This window comes from Oncorhynchus mykiss, chromosome 5 (genome assembly GCF_013265735.2).
Source record: "Oncorhynchus mykiss isolate Arlee chromosome 5, USDA_OmykA_1.1, whole genome shotgun sequence".
Taxonomy (NCBI): domain Eukaryota; kingdom Metazoa; phylum Chordata; class Actinopteri; order Salmoniformes; family Salmonidae; genus Oncorhynchus; species Oncorhynchus mykiss.
The window spans coordinates 48,811,963-48,837,308 of NC_048569.1; the positions used below are offsets into that span (position 1 = coordinate 48,811,963).

The 25,346-nt window shown below is 40.3% G+C and overlaps 1 protein-coding gene across 3 annotated transcripts in view; it reads right to left on the reverse strand.

Moving 5' to 3' along the window:
* LOC110523989 (calmodulin-regulated spectrin-associated protein 1-B) overlaps positions 1-25,346 on the reverse strand; it is a 117,568-nt gene that overhangs the window by 81,980 nt on the left and 10,242 nt on the right. For all 3 annotated transcript variants that reach the window (XM_021603235.2, XM_021603234.2, XM_021603236.2), the window contains exon 3: positions 15,120-15,382. In XM_021603235.2, coding sequence (XP_021458910.2) covers positions 15,120-15,382 — 263 coding nt within the window. The remainder of the gene's footprint in view (positions 1-15,119; positions 15,383-25,346) is intronic.

Below are 25,346 nucleotides of genomic sequence, written 5' to 3' on the forward strand. Positions count from 1 at the left end.
AAATGTCTTCCTGCCTACCTTGTAGACTGTTGGGAGGACCACTGGCAGAAGTCTTAAAGTGATGTCACCTTGTGTATCTGGAGAGAAGAATGTTTAGTGAATAACTTCTTAGTTTCAGGCAACAAAAAAAGAGCGTAAAACAAAAAATTTTGCTATTGACAAAGTCAGACATATGTATTTTTCATGCATTGGATGTGTCTCAATCCACCACATCTGACAATTTCTCACTTCCATAACTGTGGTGAAAGGTGAGAGAGCTAGAGCGGTGTTTGTCAGACCATGAGACATCCCGAAAATCTGTCTTCTCTCAAAATCTTCTGTAGCATCTGAATCGTTTGGCGATCTCACGTTTTCACACGATGGTGATCTCCGTTTTGCTCTACGACTCCCAAAAGCATCTTGGGAGTCATTGGAAGTCGGTACAGCCGATCTGCCAACTTCGTCCGAACAGTCTGGGCTACACACTAATATGACCCCTCTGTGTAAAGGTGAGACTCTCACGAACGCGTACATGTCGGTGTGAGTGGAAGTATATATGGAGACTGTTTAGTGCCAAAAATAAGGGGTTCAATATAAAAAAATAAAAATTTCTCTCTCTCTCAGACATAGGTCAGAAACTTCTGAACAAACTTCCTTTAGATTACATTGTGGGGACTGTTGTTCCATGTAGTTTATTTGTTATTCAATGCGTTTGTATTGGATAATAACAGTAACAGACACATTTTTATTTTACCTTTATTTTACTAGGCAAGTCAGTTAAGAACAAATTCTTATTTTCAATGACGGCCTATTTAATGGGTTAAAAAACAAGAAAAAAGCGGCAATAGTACTGCTTGTCAACTTTGAGACCCAGTAGCCAGTATAAACTTCCTCAAAGTAGTCTGAATTGATCTAAGATAAATATTTGAGTTAATACATTTTTATGTTTTTGCTGAAAAGATCTTAGTTTTACATTTACAATTTTACATATAACTAAGGTATTTTTCTAAATGAGAAAATGTGTATGAAACTGAAAGTCGTCTCTCGTTGAATGACAACGACTTTACTTTAGAATCTTTACTGTTGACCAATCACCGACGAAGGGGCGTAGACTTCAGCTATCGACTTCGGCTTGCCTCCTCCCAAAATGTGGTGTGCCCGAAAACCCGTAACGAAGTCCAAAACGAACAAAAATGTCACAAATTGTCATCATAATATATGCACAAACTCTTCCTTACTGTTTCGTCAGGGAAGCATGCGGACACCTTAATGCACCACCAGCAGGGTCATTTCACACTATACCTACACTTCCAAGACAATATCTTGGGCCTGGTTCTCTCTAGGCTGGCGAAACAAAGACCCCTAGCTGGATTTAAAATGTGTAAGTCCTGAGCAATGTGTAGTAAAAAAAACAATTACTTTTTTTGTGATATTTTATTCTACTTTGTTTTGTTGACAAACAAAAACATACATTGACAAAAGCAAGACAACTTAACATTTACATACATATCCACAAACATGAATGACATCACACTTGCTCAGATCCACATGTTCTCACTGTATCCACACCCAATGCTGTTTCTAATGTGTTGTTGTAGCCAGACAAACAATTACTTTTCCATTGCAATTAATCACTCCTGACGGGATGTGGGTGTCCTGAAGTCCTCCTGACTTCAGAGTCTGGAATTTATTTTATTTTTATTTTACCTTTATTTAACTAACTAAGAACAAATTCTTATTTTCAATGACGGTCTAGGAACAGTGGGTTAACTGCCTGTTCAGGGGCAGAATGACAGCTCGGGGGTTTGAACTTGCAACCTTCCGGTTTCTAGTCCAACGCTCTAACCACTAGGCTACCCTGCTGCCCAAGTGGGAATGACTGATGTTGTTGGCACAATGTGTCTTTAATAAAGGGGACTGTGCTTTTACTGGTTGGCTCTCTGTGTCTTTCTCATTTAAAACACCCACAGCCACACACAGCCCCTGAGCGCCGCCCACTTCTATTACAATGATTGGATTTTCAAATTCAAATATTTGAGAGAACCAATCAAACCCTGTCGCACAATTTATTTGCCAATATTGAATTAACAAACAGCCTCCTTTCTAGATGTGTGTTGTCACAGCTCTCCCTGTGAGTCAAGTGGGTCTAATCAGAATCAAATTCAAGTCTAATGTTTTAGTAAAACATGCAACCCACCATGCCTGGAGTATTCAGCAGACACAGATACTCTCAAGACTGTCTTGGCCCCATTCTGTCTGGTCCACTGAGCCTTCTGGATCGCGGTCTCCTTCATGTACTCCGCAACCTGGTTTGCCAGCCAGATGTTGTTAAGCCAATTGTATGGAGGTACATTTGTGTATTTTTGTCGAGAGCAATTTTTTTTCTCTTTTCAATATGTTTTTCTTTCCGAAAGCGAAAACGAGGCTTTAAAATAAAATTAGCAATCAAATATTTTGTAATAACAAAACTTGATGCATTTTATTCCCCATTGATTACAGCATTACCCCAAAAATGGAGAAGGCAGGTGGCAGTGGGAGGAGGTAGGGAACTGGTCTGTCTGCCCAATATAAAAGATCAAAACTGGTGGAGGAATAAAAATAGCATAAATAGGAAAGTATACCAGTTTCATTTGAAGATCAGGATGTTGACAGCTGTGCCATACAGATTGCAAAATAGTTGGGAAGAGATTTTTTATGTACCGATTCCATGGTACAGGGTGTATGAGTTGATATAAACGCAGCAAAAAAATAAGTCCTCTCACTGTCAATTGCGTTTATTTTCAGCAAACTTAACACGTGTAAATATTTGTATGAACATAACAAGATTCAACAACCGAGACATAAACTGAACAAGTTCTACAGACATGTGACTAACAGAAATAGAATAATGTGTCCTTGAACAAAGGAGAGGTCAAAATCAAAAGTAGCAGTCAGTATCTGGTGTGGCCACCAGCTGCATTAAGTACTGCAGTGCATCTCCTCCTCATGGACTGCACCAGATTTGCCAGTTCTTGCTGTGAGATGTTACCCCACTCTTCCACCAAGGCACATGCAAGTTCCCGGACATTTCTGGGGGGAATGGCCCTAGCCCTTACACTCCAATCCAACAGGTCCCAGACGTGCTCAATGGGATTGAGATCCGGGCTCTTCGCTGGCCATGACAGAACACTGACATTCCTGTCTTGCAGGAAATCACGCACAGAACGAACCTGCAGGAATGGTACCACAAGAGGGATATCTTCCCTGTTTCATACAGCGTTGAGACTGCCTGCAATGACAACAAGCTCAGCCCGATGATGCTGTGACACACCGCCCCAGACCATGACGGTCCTCCACCTCCAAATCGCTCCCGCTCCAGAGTACAGGCCTCAGTGTAACGCTCATTCCTTCAACAATAAACGCAAATTTGTCAGTGAAGAGCACTTTTTGTCAGTCCTGTCTGGTCCAGCGACGGTGGCTTTGTGCCCATTGGCAACGTTGTTGCCAGTGATGTCTGGTGAGGACCTGCCTTACAACAGGCCTACAAGTCCTCAGTCCAGCCTCTCTCAGTCTATTGCGGAGTCTGAGTACTGATGGAGGGATTGTGCGTTCCTGGTGTACTCGGGCAGTTGTTGTTGCCATCCTGTACCTGTCCCGCAGGTGTGATGTTCGGATGTACCGATCCTGTGCAGGTGTTAACACACATGGTCAGCTGTCCGTCCTGTCTCCCTGTAGCACTGTGTTAGGCGTCTCACAGTATGGGCATGGCAATTTATTGCCCTGGCCACATCTGCCGTCCTCATGCCTCCTTGCAGCATGCCTACGGCACGTTCACACAGATGAGCAGGGACCTCGGCATCTTTCTTTTGGTGTTTTCAGAGTCAGTAGAAAGGCCTCTTTAGTGTCCCAGGTTTTCATAACTGTGACCTTAATTGCCTACCATCTGTAAACTGTTAGTGTCTTAACGAACGTTATACAGGTGCATGTTCATTAATTGTTTATGGTACATTGAACAAGCACGGGAAATAGTGTTTAAATCCTTTAAAATTTGATCTGTGAAGTTATTTGGATTTTTACGAATTATCTTTGATAGACGGGGTCCTGAAAAAGGTAAGTTTCTTTTTTTGTTTATTTTGAGAACAAAAAATGTATTTGAAAACAAAACTCAAATTTAATTTCCCTAACAAACCTGTTTTGGCTAGACTGCCCCCTTTGCTTTCAGTGCTTCTTTTTTTTGTTTTGTTTGAAACACTAGTTCTTCGTTTGCACTTTTGACCCCACAGCTGTGAGCGGGCTTTAGTGGGAGGTGTGGATGTGGCTTCTCCATTTGTCAGCCATTATTTGAGTGTCAGTTTGGTTACAACCATTACTCTTCAGCCTTTCTTTCCGACACAAAAGAAGTCATAGTGGACACCGACAAAGAAGGACTGTGTGATGATGGCATCTCAGGTAAGCAGCACGGTGTTCTTCTGTCCAACTTTTATATAGCTAGTAGTTAGCTCCCACGATTCAGTGTCAGTTCAAAACATTCTACTATATTACATACATACATACAGTAGAGTGATAAATCATGCAATTATTATTTTCAAGCTAACCAAAAGCATTTAGCTACGAACGACTGTTCTCACCATTTTCAGTTGAATTCATCTAACTTTCTTTCATGGCAACTCATAAGCAGGCCATGTCCTATTTATTTCATAGTCGATATATAATCATATTTCATGACAGTATAACGATTAGCTTTTTTTGCAGAAAAATGTTACTGCGTTTCCATTAGCTAATGATACATAGGCCTACTTTAAAACACACACTTGCACTCAGTGTTATCATATACGCATTGTTTTTAATCATATAACATTAACTAATTGGAATATTGTTTCATTGCAGGGAAGAATGGCTCAGCAGATTAGGGTGAGAGATAGGTTAATATCTATAATCATCAGATTACCCATTGATTTTTAATATCTCCTGTTTGTATGCACACAAGAGTTAGTTTGTTCGAGCTGGGGTAAATAAATTATATTGATATTCCCGCGGAGATGGTAGATGGTCTGCAACAGTTTATTGAAGTTGTCAGCACCGATCTCACACAATGTTTTCCCTTCACTATTTAATGAAGTTGTTATCAGTTCTTATAGTGGGAATGTAGGATGGCCAAAACGAGAAATTACTCGTGTGACACTTCAAAGTATCCTGGATACGGCTTTTCCTCTGGCTAACTTAGCTGACATGCATGGCATTTAAGGGTCGACCATTTACATCTGGATGAAAGAACTGTGTCTGTCAGGGAATGCTATTCTGATATGTCAGATGAAGAGTTAGACCAGAAAGTCAGAGTCATTAAGGGAAGGATGCCCCATGCGGGCTTTAGAATGGTCAAAGGAAGTCTCCGAGCAATGGTCTATCGTGTACAATGGCGAAGAGTTAGGGAGTCTTTGCAGCATGTAGATGGTGCAGGTATCATATTTTATAGTTGACTCATAACAACAACAAAAAAAGATGTGTCAAAAGTTGTCTATTGTTGAACATGGAAAATATGTTTGTGTACTAAACACTACTTTTTAAGCTGCTGGCTACACTACCTGGCCATCTCGTTTGGAACGGCTTTTAATCTTTTTAAATGAATATCTTATTAACACTTTGTTCTAGCTAGCTATTTGTGTAGTTAGCTATCAAGTAAACCAGACAGGGACAGCTATGATAACTTAGCTAGCCAGATAACGTTAGCTAATGAGTGAAACAGTGTCCGAGACAGTCCAGAAGAAGTGTCAGACTTAGCTAGCTACCGTTAGACACTGACATAGTTAGGTAGGTCGACAAATAACATACATTTCGTTATATTCCACGACAACACTTCAGTAAACTAGAATACTTGCATGGTCGCTAGCTTGCAAACGTTACCACAGCTAGCGATATTAGCACAGGAAATTGCTAGCTAGCTAACGGTTGAGAGCTAACTAATGCACAAGCTAACATTAGCTAGCTACCTAATTATGATAGGACAACCTATTTAACCTGAATGACCATCAAATTCATAATTTACAACATTTGTTACTTACTGTTTCCACGGTTTTCAGTCAGCCAAAGCAACATTAGTCTGTCAAAATAATGTTAGCCGTTTTCCACTTATCAGTCACATTATTCTGGTGTACTTCACATGTTGGTGGGTGGAGAATTAACCCACTTGCTGGGTCAAATAGTCATAGCCCAACCTTAATAGCCCAGCACAAACAACCCAACCTTGCTGTACTTACAGAAAACAACCCAATGCCTTCAACCCAGCAATTGGGTCATTCAAACAACCCAATTATTTTTTGTTTTTGTGTAATTTACATCTCAAAGCCTTACATACAATAAGCCTTGACCTGTCTGGTGAACACATAATTCTCTGTTCTCAGTTTGATTGAAGGCCTAAACCTTTATTTTTGTAACTGATTGCTTCTAGAAAGAGAGAAGGAACAACATGATCAATACGAGCTAGCTACTAGTTTTTATTTATTTAACTAGGCAAGTCAGTTAAGAACAAATTCTTATTTACAATGACGGCCTATCGGTAAACAGTGGGCTAACTGCCTTGTTCAGGGGCAGAACGAGAGATTTTTTACCTTGTCAGCTCGGAGATTTGATCTAGCAACCTTTCGGTTACTGGCCCAACACTAACCACTAGGCTACCTGTAGCCCCAATTTAAAGCAATGAAAGATCCAATTGTTACAAAGAATGAATGTATGGGCTACATTTATGAGAATGAATACATGCATTTACTTACCTTATCAATCTTGAAAACGATACTCATTTATCACTCAAAAACAGTTGTGAGTGCACCACAAACATATTTCCAGGGTGTTGATGCATCCTCCTCCCAATACAGCCTCTCCCAACACCATGGGTAGGTCAAGGGTATCAATCTTCAAAAGTTACGTTTTGCTTTGATGTCAAATCAACTCATATTGTTGCTAGCTAGCTGCCTTAGCTATTGTGCTATTGATATGCATAATTGTACCAAAAGACAGCAACGTGTTCACCAAAAAAATGTGTTTAGGGAAATCATTAGTTAGCTAGCTAACGGTAGTTACCTATCACATGAATTGTGCAAAAATATAATAGCTAACGTTAACTAGCTAAGCGTTAGCCAGTCAATCAGTGGCGCTGACAGATTTAAACTGGTATCAACAAAATGTGTTTCACTCTATCCCATAAAACATGACATTGCTAACTAGACATCATTTAGCTAATAAAATGTTCAAGTTGAATAACTTAGACACTCACCAGACAACTTTGGTAGATACTGTAGCTAGCTAGATAGCTTGATTTCCATTTTCCAACATCATCAACGGTTACTGGTCTTGGAACTCATGTGCTCACCAGAAACTAGGGTTGCACGATATATCGGTGAACATATCGGAATGTCTAGCTTAACACCGATGTCAAAGCTACCGTGCATACCTATATAATCAGGTACATGACGTAATGGCGCCACGTAAAATTTTGCGCTACACGATGCAACACAGCATTCATAACCTATCCCACACAATGTCTGTTGTGTGGATCTAGAAGTCAACAAGTCGAACAGTCATTTGAAAGAGTAAGAAAATATCAGCGAGACAACTCAAAGGCGAAATCCATTAAAGCCAAGATAATGGAATTCATTGCCCCTGACAATCAACAGTTCTCTGGCGTGGGTGATGTTGGCTTTCGCCGACTGATCGAGCACCGGTACCACACTACCAAGTGCGCTATTTTTCAGATGTTGCCCTATCAGAGTTACAAAGTAATAGCGTCTCTGCTATTAGCTTCACGGCATACATATTATGGAATGCCATTTGAGTCTTTGCGAGTCAAAAAAGATACAGTAGCACTGTCAAAGCTGTACAAAACTGTCTGCAAACAAGCAAACCCCGGACACAAACGATGTGTTTACAATACCGCGTTGGTAAAAAAGCATCATTTGTTCGACTGCAACTTCTGGGGTATATAGCTTTAGCTTGGTACCTAGCTAGCACCAATACCACCAGCCTGAAAACAATGACCATTAGAAACTGCAGTCAATTTCATTATTCTTAGCAAGGATTTGGGAATCCTTGTGACTAAGTATTAGCTAGGTTGCCATTTGTTGTTTGCCTATGGAAATTGAACTTCAGTTCATGAAAATAAATAGCTAGCCAGCTACTTAACCCTGTTGCCCAAAGCTAACGTTATAAGCAGCTGGCTAGTGAGGCTCGACCAGACCGGGTTATGTGTTGTGAAGCTAGCCACAATAAGGATTAGGCACAATAGTGGAATTTGCAGTTTGCCTTCAAAATAAAAGTATTTAATTGACAGTGATGTAAATGAATACAAATAGTAGAATTATGCTTTTTATTTTGAAGGCTAACCACAAAGTCCACTATTGTGGCTAATCCTTATTGTGGCTAGCTTCACATAGATGGGTCCAACCACCATTAATCAAATAAGAACTGTCCTTATAAATTAGGGTTATTTTAGATGACACCTAGCTATATAGTTAGTTAGCTAGCTATAGCTACCGAAACAGATTGTCGTTTTGCTATGTTTTTGGGGAAAAACATTGTTTGCATCTATGAGCTAGCTAGTTTTGTTTTATGACCAGCACTGTAGGTGCGCGAGACAACTTTACCAGCAACATAGAATACATACCGATAAATCATTGTGACATATGAAATACGAGTGAGTTTAATCGATGTGTAATAACTACGTAAACAATTAATGAACGTGAATGTGTTAAATTATTATGTGACGTGCAGTCATATTCAGGTCCTGATTGGGCAACAAGCTTTTTTGACATGCAAAGACCCAAATGGCGTTCCATAGAAATCCTGGTTGAGAATGAAACGACTGAACAATGAAACAACACAGCAAGTAAGTGAAAGAAATAAGGTTTTGATTATGTTTTATTGGTAAGGGGGACATTCATAAATGCCAACAAAATACCTTTTTGGTTAGTGTGTGTGTGTGTGTGTGTGTGTAACCTTTATTTAACTAGGCAAGTCAGTTAAGAACAAATTCTTATTTACAATGATGGCCCGGACGATGCTGGGCCAATTGTGCGTTGCCCAATTGTGCGTTGCCCTATGGGACTCCTAAACACGGCCGGATGTGATACAGCCTAGATTTGAACCAGGGACTGTTGTTATGCCTCTTGCACTGAGATGCAGTGCCTTAGACCGCTGCATCCATGTGTGTGTGTGTTACCTATTTAACTGCACTAGAATGCTTAAAAGGCCACTAAAATTTTAAATATCGGTTTTATTTTTTGGCAAGGAAAATATAGGATATCGGTATCGGCCAAAAATGTCATGTCGGTGCATCACTACCAGAAACGGCTCCTGGTAAACTGTTTGCCACGAGTGGCAATAAATGTTGCGGTCACAGGTTTGCCAAAGATCAAATAGAATCTTGAGAGAATTGTCTGGCAGAAAAAAACTTACTAAAAAAGATACCTCCTCCCTCCATGTCAACAAAACGAAGGAGCTGATCGTGGACTTCAGGAGACAGAGAGAGAACCCCCCAATCCGCAGTGGAGAGGGTGGTGAAAATGTATGAACTTACATATTTATTCAGTGTTGCCCAATTGAGACCAAGGTCTCATTCCAAATGGTACCCTGAGTACAAAAATTCTCACAACAGGAAGAACAATTTACATTACAATTAAAACAAGAATACAAATAACCACAAGACAACCTCAACATCACAATTTCAACAAATAAAACACTATCATTAATTGAAACAACTGTAATTAATTAATTCAACGCCAGAGTCCTAAACTGCCCTAGCGGCACCAGGGAATCAAGACGCAAATAATTTTGTAGGTTTTTCCAACAATGCGTGGCATTAAAATTAAAGGAGGATTCACCAGAGGACCTCAAGAGTTAACCAATCCTGTGAACGAGTTTGGTAGTGCATTATTTTATACATTAGCAATGAAATTAGGCAATTAGAGTTTTTAAACCTGCATTTAGTCTTACCTGCATTAAGTACAATTTTTAAAACAACCAGGGCTTTCTGTAAATTAACAATGTCAGATTGCAGCTCTAACATATCCTGGTCAACCGTTGGGGCAACGGCATATAGACCAATATTATTTATATAAATATTAAAGAGAACTGGTCTCAGTACCGACCCCTGCGGTAACCTTTTGTAATATCCAGGAAATACCAGAGATCACACATTGATTTCTGTCTGACAATTGTCAAACTACTTGATGATACAGTAAATGGTATTAAAGGCCTTGGAAAGGTCTATAAATAAGGCAGCACAATTATTTTTAGGATCCAAGCAATTTAATACACCTAAAATAAGCGTAGCAGCTGAAGCTGTGCTATGTCCAGGTCTAAAACTGGATTGGTGCACATTAAAAATAGAGTGAGAAGTTAAAGTATTTAGCTGAAAGTTGTTAATGGATTCTAAAACTTTGGAAAGGCAAGATCATTTGGAAATTGGACTGTAGTTATCTAAGTCATAAAGATCTCCTTACATTGGCTGCTTGCCAGATCATAGGGATAACACCAGAAACAATTGGTTCTGCAATAAGTGGGGCAGAGCTGCAGTAAGAAGAGATCGACTGAATCAGTCCCTATGCTGTTGTTTTTTAACATCAATCCTTAGCAAAGTACTTAGTACATCATAGACATCAAAGGGTTGAAATGAAAATAAAGTATGTCAGTCTGTTAATGCATCATTCTCTACAATCTGTTCTGATGTGACTAAAGGATGTTTCAATTTTCAGAGATGATCCTTCTAAACAGGTGGCCAGATGAAGCAAAATGGTTATTAAAAGCATCTCAAATCTCCATTTAGTCTAAAATGGGACCAGAGGCTGTCAAAACCTGCCGGGGCAACAAGGGGGTGGTTTAGTTTTAAAGATTTGACCACATTTCAGAAATTGTCTGGATTACAACAACTCTGATACACAATTCAAGAAATATGTTGATTTAACTTTTTTAACCAGGGATAGGCATCTATTTCCCAAATGTCTGAAGGACTGCCAATCAGTAGAATCAGTCCGTCTGGCCTTAGCCCAAGCTACATTTATTTCCTGTAATTTCTCAGACAATTTATGCGTACACCAAAGATTACATCAGCCCTTTAACAGGAAGATAAAACAAAAATAAGCTTCAATTTCCTCAGCGTGCACATCACAGACAACCTGAAATGGTCCATCCTCACAGATGTGATGAAGACGGCGTAACATCAGGAGGCTGAAGAAATTCGGCTTGCCCCTAAGACACTCACACAAAAATGCACAATTGAGAGCATCCTGTCGGGCTGTATCACCGCCTGGCAAGGGCAATTGCACCGTGCACAACCGCAGGGCTCTCCAGAGGGTGGTGCAGTCAGCCCAACACATCACCGGGGCAGGGTTTCCGTTAGCTGTTAATAGCCGGCTTTTGGCTTGATTTTTCTTTATAGAAAAGCCAATAAAAATGTCCCATTGTCAAATAATGTTTTTTTTTTTGCCTATTCATTGATAGAAATACCAGTTGATGTAAATACATTAGACGGGTCATGCTTATCGGTCTATGGTTTAATTTGCATAATTTGGTGTACTTAAATTGACTCGCCTGTGTGTATATTCATTATGCATCTTATTAATCACACAATCAAATGTTGTTGGTCACAGATGTTATTGCGTTCCTAGCTCCAACAGTGCAGTAGTATGTAAAAATTCACAACAATAAACACAAATTGAAAGTAAAAGAATGGAATTAAGAAATATATGAAAATTAGGATGAGCAATGTCGAAGTGGCATCGATTAAAATACAGTATATTACAGTACCTGCCAAATCTGGACACACCTACTCATTCAAGGGTTTTTCTTTATTTTTACTATTTTCTACATTGTAGGATAATAGTGAAGACATCAGAACTATGAAATAATACATATGGTTTCATGTAGTAAACCAAAAAAGTGTTAAACAAATCAAAATACATTTTAGATTCTTAAAAGTAGCCACCCTTTGCCTTGCTGACAGCTTTGTACACTCTTGGCATTCTCTCAACCAGTTTCATGAGGTGGTCACCTTGTCACGACTTCCACCAAAGGTGGCTCCTCTCCCTGTTCGGGCGGCGCTTGGCGGTCGCCGTCACCGGTCTACTAGCTGCCACCTATCCATTTTTCCTTTCTGTTTGTTTTGTCTTGATTGTTTTCAACTTTTGCTCATTTTGGTTCATTATGTGGTCTATTTAAACTTCTAGTGCCCGCTTGCTGTTGTGCGGGCTTTTCCTTACTGTCAGTGGTGCTGTTGTTTTTTTCGCCTGCGTATTATGTTCTTTCCCTGTTTTGGAGACATGTTCTATGGGCATTGCCTTTTTGTTTGGCTAGACTATGCGCAATAAACACATTTCTTTGGAAGCTTGCTCTCTGCGCCTGACTCTACACCCACCACTCCTAGAAATACATGACACACCTGAAATGCATTTCAATTAACACGTGTGCCTTGTTAAAAGTTAATTTGTGGAATTTCTTTCCTTCTTAATGCGTTTGAACCAATCAGTTGTGTTGTGACAAGGTAGGGGTGGTATATAGAAGAGAGCCCTATTTGGTAAAAGACCAAGTCCATATTATGGCAAAAACAGGTCAAATAAGCAAAGGGAAATGACAGTCCATCATTACCTTAAAACATGAAGGTCAGTCAATCCGGGAAATTTCAAGGACTTTGAAAGTATCTTCAAATGCAGTCGCAAAAACCATCAAGCACTATGATGAAACTGGCTCTCTTTTTTTTTTTTATTTTTTTTTTTACCTTTATTTAACCAGGCAAGTCAGTTAAGAACAAATTCTTATTTTCAATGACGGCCTGGGAACAGTGGGTTAACTGCCTGTTCAGGGGCAGAACGACAGATTTGTACCTTGTCAGCTCGGGGGTTTGAACTCGCAACCTTCCGGTTACTAGTCCAACGCTCTAACCACTAGGCTACCCTGCCGCCCCTCATGAGGACCGCCACAGGAAAGGAAGACCCAGAGTTACCTCTGCTGCAGAGGATAAGTTCATTAGAGTTACCAACCGCCCAAATAAATGCTTCACAGAGTTCAAGTAACAGACACATCTCAACATCAACTGTTCAGAGGAGACTGTGTAAATCAGGCTTTCACGATTGAATTGTAGCAAAGACACCACTACTGAAGGACAACAATAATAAGAAGAGACTTGCTTGGGCCAAGAAACACGAGCAATGGACATTCAACCGGTGGAAATATGTCCTTTGAGATTTCGGGTTCCAACCGCCAAGCATGTGTGGTTCCCACTGTGATGCATTGAGGAGATGGTGTGATGGTGTGGGATGCTTTGCTGGTGACACTGTCTGTGATTTATTTAGAATTCAAGGCACACTTAACCAGCATGGCTACCACAGCATTCTGCAGTGATACACCATCCCCCCTGGTTTGCGCACATTGGGACTATCATTTGTTTTTCAACAGGACAATGACCCAACACACCTCCGGGCTATTTGACTAAGAAGGAGAGTGATGGAGTGCTGATCAGATGACCTGGCCTCCACAATCCCCTGACCTCAACCCAATTGAGATGGTTTGGAATGAGTTGGACCACAGAGTAAAGGAAAAGCAGCCAACAAGTGCTCAGCATATGTGGGAACTCCTTCAAGACGGTTGGAAAAGCATTCCAGGTGAAGCTGGTTGAGAGAATACCAAGAGTGTGCAAAGCTGTCATCAAGGCAAAGGGTGTCTACGTTGAAGAATCTCAAACATAAAATATATTTTGATTTGTTTAACACTTTTTTTTGTTATTACATGATACCACATGTGTTATTTCATTTTTTGATGTATTCACTATTCTTATATATACACACACACACACACACACACACACACACACGACCAGAAGTATGTGGACACCTTCTCGTCGAACATCTCATTACAAAATCATGGATATTAATATGGAGTTGGTCCCCCCTTTGCTGCTATAACAGCCGCAGTCGGTGTTCCAATTCATCCCAAAGGTGTTCAATGGGGTTGAGGTCAGGGCTCTGTGCAGGCCAGTCAAGTTCTTCCACACCAATCTCGACAAACCATTTCACAATGTGTTGGTATTCCTGATTGTGCTCTCATCAGGCATTATATGACTCATGATCATATATGGAATCAGGAATACCAACACTTTGGATTTTCTTAAATGAACTCAAATTAATTCTGGATCTCTACAGATCGGTGTCCCACCCACGGGACGGTTGAGCTAATGTGCTCTAATGTGATTAGCATGGGGTTTAAAGTAACAAGAACATTTCCCAGGACATAGAGATATCTGATATTGGCAGAAAGCTTAAATTCATGTTAATCTAACTGCACTGTCCAATTTACAATAGCTAGTACAGTGAAAGAATACCATGCTATTGTATGAGGAGAGTGGACAGTTATGAACTTAAAAAGTTATTAATAAACCAATTAGGCACATTTGGGCAGTCTTGACACAACATTTTGAACATAAATGCAATGGTTCATTGGATCAGTCAAAAACAATTGCACATACACTGCTGCCATCTAGTGTCCATATCTAAATTACGCCTGGGCTGGAATAATACATTATGGCCTTTCTCTTGCATTTCAAAGATGGTACCAAAAAAAAAATCCTTAAAAGAGGGAGCTTTTGGCAATTAATTTTCCCGATGTACCCGAAACGTGACTCAAAAAACGCAATTACGTACAAAACCCGGGTTACACCCCTAAAGTATAGTAAAACAAAAACACACGTACACGATGTGTTACAATTCTTACTAACACACACAGTGCTGGTGGCTGTGCTGCTAATTTGGCCAGAAGGCAGGGTCAAAGCAGATAGATGGCCTTCCTTCCCAATCGTTCCCCTACTACTGACAGGATTTACAAAACTGTCACTGTAGCACCACATTTACTGTTGTAAACACCACCATGCATAGCTGCTGCACTAAAAGTATAAAAACAAAACAGAGTGCTTGATATTTCCTATCTCCTATCTGGTATACAAACATTTTATTAGGGTGACTTCATTTGTATCAATAAAACTGTGGGGGAGAAAAATGAAAACTTCAAAAGCCAGACCCAAATATGGATGCAGACATACCCTCCCACACCAAGCTTTCCCAGTCCTAAACCTCAAACCCATAATCCCCAACTACAACTCTCTATCCAGCCCAGTACGTTCTACTCACCATCTTGATGGGGCTACAGTCCAAGTCACCGTCAGAGACTGGGTTGTTGTCGCTCTCCAGGACGTAGATGCCTTTCCGGGAGAGGGCCTGGATGACGGACAGGTGGGACTGGAGCGCTGAGGCCTGCTCGCCCTTCAGGATGAGGCCGCAGACACGGCAGTACAGCTCCCCGGACAGCAGCAGTCTGATGACGGGCGGCTTGATGTGCTCCTGCTCATACTGGTCCGTGTAGAAGGGGTCACATAGATCTTCTGGGATATGGTCTGGAGGAGGGGAAGATGAAGAGAGAGAAATGCAGAGAGGGAGGTGGAGAGAGAAAAAAAGAGATACAGTTGGAAGTTTACATACACCTTAGCCAAATATTTAAACTCAGTTTTTCACAACTCCTGACATTTAATTCTATTACATATGTCAGTTAGGATCACCACTTTATGTTAAGAATGTGAAATGTCATTAAAATAGGAGAATGATTTATAACAGCTTTTATTTCTTTCATCACATTCCCAGTGGGTCAGAAGTTTACATACACTCAATTAGTATTTTTTAGCATTGCCTTTACATTGTTTAACTTGGGTCAAACTTTTAAGGTAGCCTTCCACAAGCGTACCACAATAAGTTGGGTGAATTTTGGACCATTCCTCCTGACAGAGCTGGTGTAACTGAGTAAGGTTTGTAGGTCTCCTTGCTCGCACACGCTTTTTCAGTTCTGCCCACACATTTTCTATAGGATTGAGGTCAGGGCTTTGTGATGGCCACTCCAATACCTTGACTTTGTTGTCCTAAAGCCATTTTGCCACAACTTTGGAAGTATGCTTGTGGTCATTGTCCATTTGGAAGACCCATCTGTGACCAAGCTTTAACTTCCTGACTGCGGTCTTGAGATGTTGCTTCAATATATGCACATCATTTTCCTCCCTCATGTTGCCATCTATTTTGTGACGGGCACCAGTCCCTCCTGCAGCAAAGCACCCCCACAACATGGTGCTGCCACCCACATGCTTCACGGTTGGGATGGTATTCTTCGGCTTGCAAGCATCCCTCTTTTTCCTCCAAACATAACGATGGTCATTATGGCCAAAGAGTTCTATTTTTTGTTTCATCAGGCCAGAGGACATCTTTGTCGATCTTTGCCTCCATGTGCAGTTGCAAACCGTATTCTGGCTATTTTATGGCGGTTTTGGAGCAGTGGCTTCTTCCTTGCTGAACGGCCTTTCAGTTTATGTCGATATAGGACTGTGGATATTGATACTTTTGTACCTTTCCTCCAGCATCTTCACAAGGTCCTTTGCTGTTGTTCTGGGATTGACTTGCACTTTTCGCACCAAAGTACATTCATCTCTAGGAGACAGAACGCGTCTCCTTCCTGAGCGGGGTGACGGCTGTGTTGTCCCATGGTGTTTATACTTGTGTACTACTGTTTGTACAGATGAACGTGATACCTTCAGGCGTTTGGAAATTGCTCCCAAGGATGAACCAGACTTGTGGAGGTCTACAATGTTTTTTCTGAGGTCTTGGCTGATTTCATTTGATTTTCCCATGATGTCAAGCAAAGAGGCACTGAGTTTGAAGGTAGGCCTTGAAATACATCCACAGGTACACCTCCAAATGACTCAAATGTTGTCAATTAGCTTATCAGAAGCTTCTAAAGTCATGACATAATTTTCTGGAATTTTCCAAACTGTTTAAAGGCACAGTCAACTATAAATATTTAACTTTCATAAAATCACAAGTGTAATACATCAAACTAAAGCAACAAGTCGGTTGTTGTAAATCCAGCCGCCATGTCAGATTTCAAAAAGGATTTACGGCAAAAGCAAACCATGCGATTATCTGAGGACAGCGCCCCGCATACCAACACATGAAAAAAATATATCTACCAGGCAGGTGCGACACAAAAGTCAGAAATAAAGATATAATTAATTCCTTACCTTTGAAGATCTTCTTCTGTTGGCACTCCAAAATCTCCCAAAAACATCACAAATGGTCCTTTTGTTCGATAAATCCCTTCTTTATATCCCCAAAATGTCCATTTATTTGGCGCGTTTGATTCAGAAATACACCGGTTCCAACTCGCCCAACATGACTACAAAGTACCTAATAAGTTACCTGTAAACGTGGTCCAAACATTTCAAACAACTTTCCTAATCCAACGTTAAATACCCTAAAACGTAAATAATCGATAAAATTTAAGACGGAATATACTGTGTTCAATGTGTTAATGACTCCAACCTAAGTGTATGTAAACTTCCAACTTCCCACTCTTTCTATTCTGGTTAGAGCCAGTTTACTCTGTTCTGTTGTACGAGATCTTCAGTTTCTTGGCAATTTCTTGCATGGAATAGCCTTCATTTCTCAGAACAAGAATAGACTGACAGGTCTCAGAAGAAAGTACTTTGTTTCTGGCTATTTTGAGCCTGTAATCGAACCCACAAATACTGATGCTCCAGATACTCAACTACTCTAAAGAAGGCCAGATTTATTGCTTCTTTAATCAGGACAACAGTTTTCAGCTGTGCTAACATAATTGCAAAGGCTTTTCTAAAGATCAATTAGCCTTTTATAATGATTAACTTGGATTAGCTAACACAATGTGCCATTGGAACAGAGGAGTGATGGTTCCTGATAAATGTAGATATTCCATTAAAAATCTGCCATTTCAAGCTACAATAGTCATTTACAACATTAATGTCTACATTGTATTTCTGATCAATTTGATATTATTTTTAATGGACAAATTTTTTCCTTTTCTTTCAAAAACAAGGACATTTCTAAGTGACAACAAACTTTTGAATGGTAATTTATATCTATATACATACACATATATTCATATATATATATATATATATATATATATATATATATATATATATATATATATATATATATATATATATATAAACATTCATACATATACACACACATACATTTTCTTTTCACAAGAACTGTTCATCGGGAGCTTCATCAAATGGGTTTTCATGGCCGAGCAGCCGCACTCAAGGCTCAGATCTCCATGCCCAATGCCAAGCGTTGGCTGGAGTGGTGTAAAGCTTGCCGCCATTGGAGTCTGGAGCAGTGGAAATGCGTTCACTGGAGTGATAAATCAAGATTCCCCATCTGGCAGTCCGATGGATGAATCTGGGTTTGGCGGATGCCAGGAGAACGCTACCAGCCCCAATGCATAGTGCCCACTGTAAAGTTTGGTGGAGGAATAATGGTCTGGGGCTGTTTTTCATGGTTGACATTCTAGACAATGCTGTGCTTCCAACTTTGTGGAAGGCCTTTTCCTGTTTCTGCATGGCAATGTCCCAGCGTACAAAGCGAGCAGGTGTCAAAAAACTTTGTCATATTGTGTATATATTTCCATACTATGAAGTTGGAATATCATCAAGTCAAATTAATTCATAAAGCCATTTTCACAAATCACATACACCTCAGCAGATGTCACAAAGTGCTTATACAGAACCCAGCCTAAAATCCCAAAAGAGCAAGCAATGCAGATGTAGTGACAAGGTGGCTGGCAAAAACTCCCTAGAAAAGGCAAGAACCTAGGAAGAAACCTAAGAGCGAAACCAGGCGCTGAGGGGCGGCCAGTCCTCTTCTGGCTGTGCAGGAGGTAGATTATGATAGTACATGGCCATTAAGGCCAGATTGTTCTTCAAGATGTTCAAACGTTCATAGACGAAAAGCATGCTAAAATAATAATCACAGTAGTTGTAGAAGGGAAAACAGGTCAGCACCTCAGGAGTAAATGTCAGTTTGCTTTTCATAGCCGAGCATTCAGAGGTTGAGACAGCAGGTGCGGTAGAGAGCAAGCGAGAGAGACAGAGTAGGAAAGGGGGATACCTAGTCAGTTGTACAACAATGCATTCAACCGAAGTGTGTCTTCCGCATTTAACCCGAACCCTCTGAATCAGAGCGGTGCGGAAGTTTGCCATAATCAACATCCAAGTCTTCGGTGCCTGGGGAACAGTGGGTTAAATGCCTTGCTCAGGGGCAGAACAATATATTTTTACCTTGTCAGCTCAGGGATTCGATCCAGCAACCTTTCGATTACTGGCCCAATGATCTAACCACTAGACTACCTGCCGCCCCAACACTGTGGAATTCGTGAAAAGTATGATAATGCCCTTTAAGCATAAGAGCTGTTTGATAAGACCACCTGAAATTTCAGCCTGTTTTGGTGGGATGGAGTTTTGGCTTGCCTGGCGACTTTTATTTTACCTTTAAATTTACGAACACACCTGTAGTCTCAATGGGACTCCCTGCTGTATTAATCTGGAGTGCCAGAGTGTGCTCTGGGCTTTCCTAAACTCGTTGTCAGATTGTCCGTTTGCTCCCTGAGCTTTTAGAGCGCACACTGGGCGCTCTGGATGAAAAGTAGGGTGGATCCGAGCGTTCTGATCTAACAGCAGTAGTCAAGCACCAAAACTAACTGGCTAACATTGGCTAGCTACTTCCAGACACAAACGAGAGAACAGCTCACTCTGACCATTTTACTCGCTGTAGCAGAGCTGGTTAGGCTGTTTTCATGTTATCCAGAGTGTTGGAGACTGCAACTGTGCTGCTGGCAACAATTTAATTACGTTTTTTTGGCCGGTGTTTTTTGCTGACACTGGCAATATTCAACAGGTGTTGAGCATTTGTAAATTCGTCAGTTATTCTGCGCTCTGGCAAACAGAAGAGAGTGCACTGAAATCAGAGTAGACAGCCAAAGCGAATTTACCAGCTACGTCTATCGACAGTTGTCGCAGTGATGTCATAAACATTCTACTGAAATAGTTACTTGCAATAGTTACTTGCAGTCTTTTGTTTAGACATTTAGCTACCTAGTTAAACAATGAACCATAATCCCAACTCATAACATTACTACCCTGCATGAATCTGCAGTTAGCTAACCAGCCAGCCAGCTAAAGTTAGCTGGCTAGCTAACAGTACACTAACTTGAAATGAAAACCACTGACAAAATCAGAAACGTGTAATATCTGAACATGTAGCTAGGTAGACTCTCTTACCCGTATACATGGATGGACGCTTCTCCGTCTCTGTCACAGATGCCGTGGTTGCCCTTATTTTGAAGATGTAATCCGTTGACAGGTGTTTTATACAACAGCCTTTCAACTCAGTCTGCATATATGCAAACAAATGCCCGAATTTTCTCCATCTCCTTAGCTATCATACACTAATTCCAAAACTTGGTCCTCCAGAAAGTGGTAAGCAACACTTACGCAGTTCTACTACGTGATATCTTTCAAAAAAGCCACGTTAGAAAGGATTACCTACACATACTGACTAGCTCATATTATAGACAGATGCGGGCTACATGGCAGACCAATCCAAACTCATCTCTCGGCATGTCCAGCCCACTCATTATCTCAGCCAATCATGGCTAGCAGGAAGGTTGCTGACTTTTTCCGTGGCTAAACCTACTAGGCTCGTAATTTAAATACTTTATTCGTATTTACAGACAGCATACACGTTTGTTATTAAGGCACGTGAAAGTTTTTCCGTGGCTAAACCAACTAGGCTCGTAATTTAAATATTTTATTTGTATTTACAGACAGCATAAACGTTTGTTATTAAGGCACGTGACAATTCACATGTTCAAAAAGGCATTTAAAAAAACGCATTTTGATGGGAAAAAAAACATGTTAAGTTCAAATGGCGCTCCTGTTAAGTAGTAATGAGCGACATAACTAATTTCCTGAAACTAGTCACATTTTGTCTCGGAAACAGGAGTGGAGAAATATGATGTATTTCTTTGATCTTCAGAAAATGCAAATAAGTGCCCAGGGACCGTGTTGTGTTGTCTAAATACTCAATTTTCTTCAGCGGCATTAAAGCTGACAGTATTTCACTTTCAGGCACGTAAAACATGTATCCAAAATAAAATGTACTATCAGAAACATGTTGGATCGTTTTCACAGCTTTTCATTATGTAATTGAATTGGAATTGTAAAAACATTTAATCTTTGGAATTTAATTGGAATTGTATTTTTCCCAGTTAATGAAACTAATGCAATTAGTATCAAACATTTACTGCAGGATATCTTCAAAAATCATTTCAACTTGTATTTCTAAATTTCCAGTATAGCTAGGCTGTCAGCCAATTGTATGGCACACTGAAGATGTTTCAGAACCGCAGACAGTAACAATATCCAACGCTGGAAAAAGCGCAAAAATAATATTATTAGATTAGTGTTGCACCATTATTTTTTACATACTATAACCATATACAATTTCAGTATCACATGTCTTAGCGTGATCGACTGTGCCATCCCCGTGGCCTTCGCAATTGATTAGTCCAATGAGAGACGCGAATCAGACCGGTGTCTTGTGCACCATGAAAAATGCAATAAATTGCGACTGCTCAACTAAAATCTTGGTTGACCAACAGCCTATCAACCAAACAATCAACTAAATGGGGTCAGCTCTAGTTGATACCATTCTCTTTAACGTTTTACTTTGTAAAAAGAGGCTGTTTACAAGACTGTTTTATTTACTATAACTCAATTACTAATCCATTTTTTGTAAGGAAAACAAAAACATGCTATGTGTTGCAGTAGGCCTTTAGAATAATGCAAAAACATATCCTTAACTCTATCCAAGTTGATGAGAAGGAAACAAATGATGCCTGCCAGCATGCAAAGCCGGCCCATCGAAACTATGACACTTTGTCAAACTCAAAATATAAGAAGATGTAGCTCTATTTGAAAATGTCACTTTTCCCAAGAGTATCCCTGCTGTCCATGCATTCAGCACATAACCAAATTGCTCTGGCTACTAAGCAAGAACTAGTAACATAATAACATTAAAAAATTATATTCTGTGGTCAATGGATGAATGGACGACAGAAACCAGATAGAAACTCATAATGGTGCATATGACGTGTTGAATGAATTGAATGATTATGAGGGTTATTGAATTTGATTGATCTGAATGATGAGGGTGAAGAGGATGATTGAATTTAGAACAATAGTGTAATGTTGTGGGCAGTCTAATTATTTTATTATGAAATGGTATATGGTATATAATTTCCCCTCAGAGTCAAATCAGACACTGAGTACAACAGAACATGTGTAGTTCACAATGGCAAGACGAACCAAACGAATGGATGCACTGACAGTATTGCAAATGCTGCAGAATTTAGAAGAGTTGGAGTCGGATGGAGGATCGGATATTGAGCTTAAAATCAACTTTGAAGAATGAATAGTCTGATGTTAACTTCGAGCCTCCGATGCCGGAGCCACTTCGCAGATAAACCAGAAAAGAGCCAACTGAGAAGGTGAGTGTGAAACAGTAATATATAATATAATGGTCGCCAGAGGGGATGGCTACCGTTTTACAGGCTCCTAAACAACTGTACTGTTATATTAGTTATTTTCCGCATTGTTTGTAACTTATTTTGTACATAATGTTGCTGCTAAAGTTATTCGCATGAAGAAAATACAGAAATACAGGGGGCAGAGATTTGGGTGCCCTGTGAGAATTTGTCGGCGAGTGTAAACTGGATGATCTCAGTTCGAGATTATCCTACCAACGGGACATTAAAAACTCTAATATCATGCTTCACCGAGTCGTGGCTGAACGACGACACGGATCAAATAGAGCTGGCTGAGTTTCCCGTGCATCGGCAGGACAGAACAGCTACATCTGGTAAGACGAGGGGTGGTGGTGCATGTCGATTTGTCAATAACAGCTGGTTTGCGATGTCTAATATTAAAGGCTGGTCATGACTCAGACCAACACCATCATCCCAGAAATCATAGACCCACTCCATTTTGCATACCACCCCAACAGATCCATAGATGATGCAACCTCAATCGCAGTCCACAACTGCCCTTTCCCACCTGGACAAAAGGAACACCTATGTGAGAATGCTGTTCATAGACTACAGCGCAGCGTTCAACACCATATTGCCCACAAAGCTCATCACTAAGCTAAAGACCCTGGGACTAAACACCTCCCTCTGCAACTGGATCCTGGACTTCCTGACGGGCCTCCCCCAGGTGGTAAGGGTAGGCAACAACACATCTGCCCCACTGATCCTCAACAGTGGGGCCCCTGAGGGGTGCGTGCTCAGTCCCCTCCTGTACTCCCTGTTCACCCACGATTGCATGACACAACAGTGGTAGGCCTGATCACTGACAGCGATGAGACAGCCAATAGGGAGGTGTTCAGAGAAATGGCAGTGTGGTGCCAGGACAACAACCTCTCCCACAATGTGAGCAAGACAAAGGAGCTGAACGAAAACATCATTTTTTGTCTAACAAGTATGAGGAGGACCTTTTCAGAGACGCCATGCCACTCAACCGCTTCAAAGAGACTAGAAGTCGACCGATGATTTTTCAACGCCGATACCGATACCTATTATCGGAGGACCAAAAAAGCTGATGCCGATTTTTATTTATTTATTTGTAATAATGACAATTACAACCATACTGAATGAACACTTATTTTAACTTAATATAATACATCAATAAAATCAATTTAGACCCAAATAAATAATGAAACATGTTCAATTTGGTTTAAATAATGCAAAAACAAAAAGTGTTGGAGAAGAAAGTAAAAGTGCAATATGTGCTATGCAAGAAAGCTAACGTTTAAGTTCCTTGCTCAGAACATGAGAACATAAGCTGGTGGTTCCTTTTAACATGAGTCTTCAATATTATCAGGTAAGAAGTTTTAGGTTGTAGTTATTATAGGAATTATAGGACTATTTCCCTCTATACCATTTGTATTTCATTCATTAACCTTTGACTAATGGATGTTCTTATAGGCACTTTAGTATTGCCAGTGTAACAGTATAGCTTCCGTCCCTCTCCTCGCTCCTCCCTGGGCTCAAACCAGGAACACAACAACAACAGCCACCCTCGAAGTAGCGTTACTCATGCAGAGCAAGGGAAACAACCACTCCAAGGCTCAGAGCGAGTGAATGTTTACGTGCCTGCTTCTGCCTACCACCGCTCAGTCAGATACTTAGATACTTGTATGCTCAGTCAGATTATATGCAACGCAGGACACGCTAGATAATATCTAGTAATATCATCAACCATGTGATTATGATTGATTGATTGTTTTTTTATAAAATAAGTTTAATGCTAGCTAGCAACTTACCTTGGCTTACTGCATTCGCGTAACAGGCAGTCTCCTTGTGGAGGGCAACGAGAGAGAGCCAGGTCGTTATTGCGTTGGACTAGTTAACTGTAAGGTTGCAAGATTGGATTCCCTGAGCTTACAAAGTGAAAATCTATCGTTCTGCCCCTTTAACAGGCAGTTAACCCACCGTTCCTAGGCCGTCATTGAAAATAAGAATAAGAGTTCTTAACTCACTTGCTTAGTTAAATAAAGATTAAATAAAAGTGTAAAAAAATAATAATAATTAAACGGCAAAATCGGTGTCCAAAAATACCGATTTTTGATTGTTATGAAAAACTTGAAATTGGCCCTAATTAATCGGCCATTCCGATTAATCGGTCGACCTCTAAAAGAGACTATGCGAAATCCGCAAAGAGACAATGCGAAACCTGCGGCAGGTGCACACGAAAACGGCAGGAGCACACGAAAACTGTGTACAACGCAAGCAATTTGTTTGTAGGGCTTGCTCACACAAAGCCCCGAAGCTTTATGCTGACTGTGGACCCGAAGCATAAAGAGAAGACAAATTTGATTAATGCATAAAGGCATGTGTACAGGGTCACAATAAAAATTTCTGTTTTTATATCTTGTCATAAATTTCCACAAATATTAATTCGTGCAATCCTTTACAATTGTTCATGCACTGGTGATTTTGTTTAGGAATATGGAAAATAATTTCACCTGTGCACCTGGATGGTTATATAAAAATTTTTGTTTCAACGTTGTCAAAAGAAGCTGTAACTGGACTTAATTGGGATGGGCAGTCTGTGTTTGTTTTTCTATGTTGGTTTTTGTACGCCCAATTTTTCAGTTTTTGATTTGTTAAAAAAGTTTGAAATATCCAATAAATGTCGTTCCACTTCATGATTGTGTCCCACTTGTTGTTGATTCTTCACAAAAAAATACAGTTTTATATCTTTATGTTTGAAGCCTGAAATGTGGCAAAAGGTCGCAAAGTTCAAGGGGGCCGAATACTTTCGCATGGCACTGTATATATATATATTTTATCTTCGAGTATATTTTGGGGATTTTTCTTTCCCCAACTTCAACATACCCTCCTGCAACCCGCCTCAACCAATGTGGTATGGATCT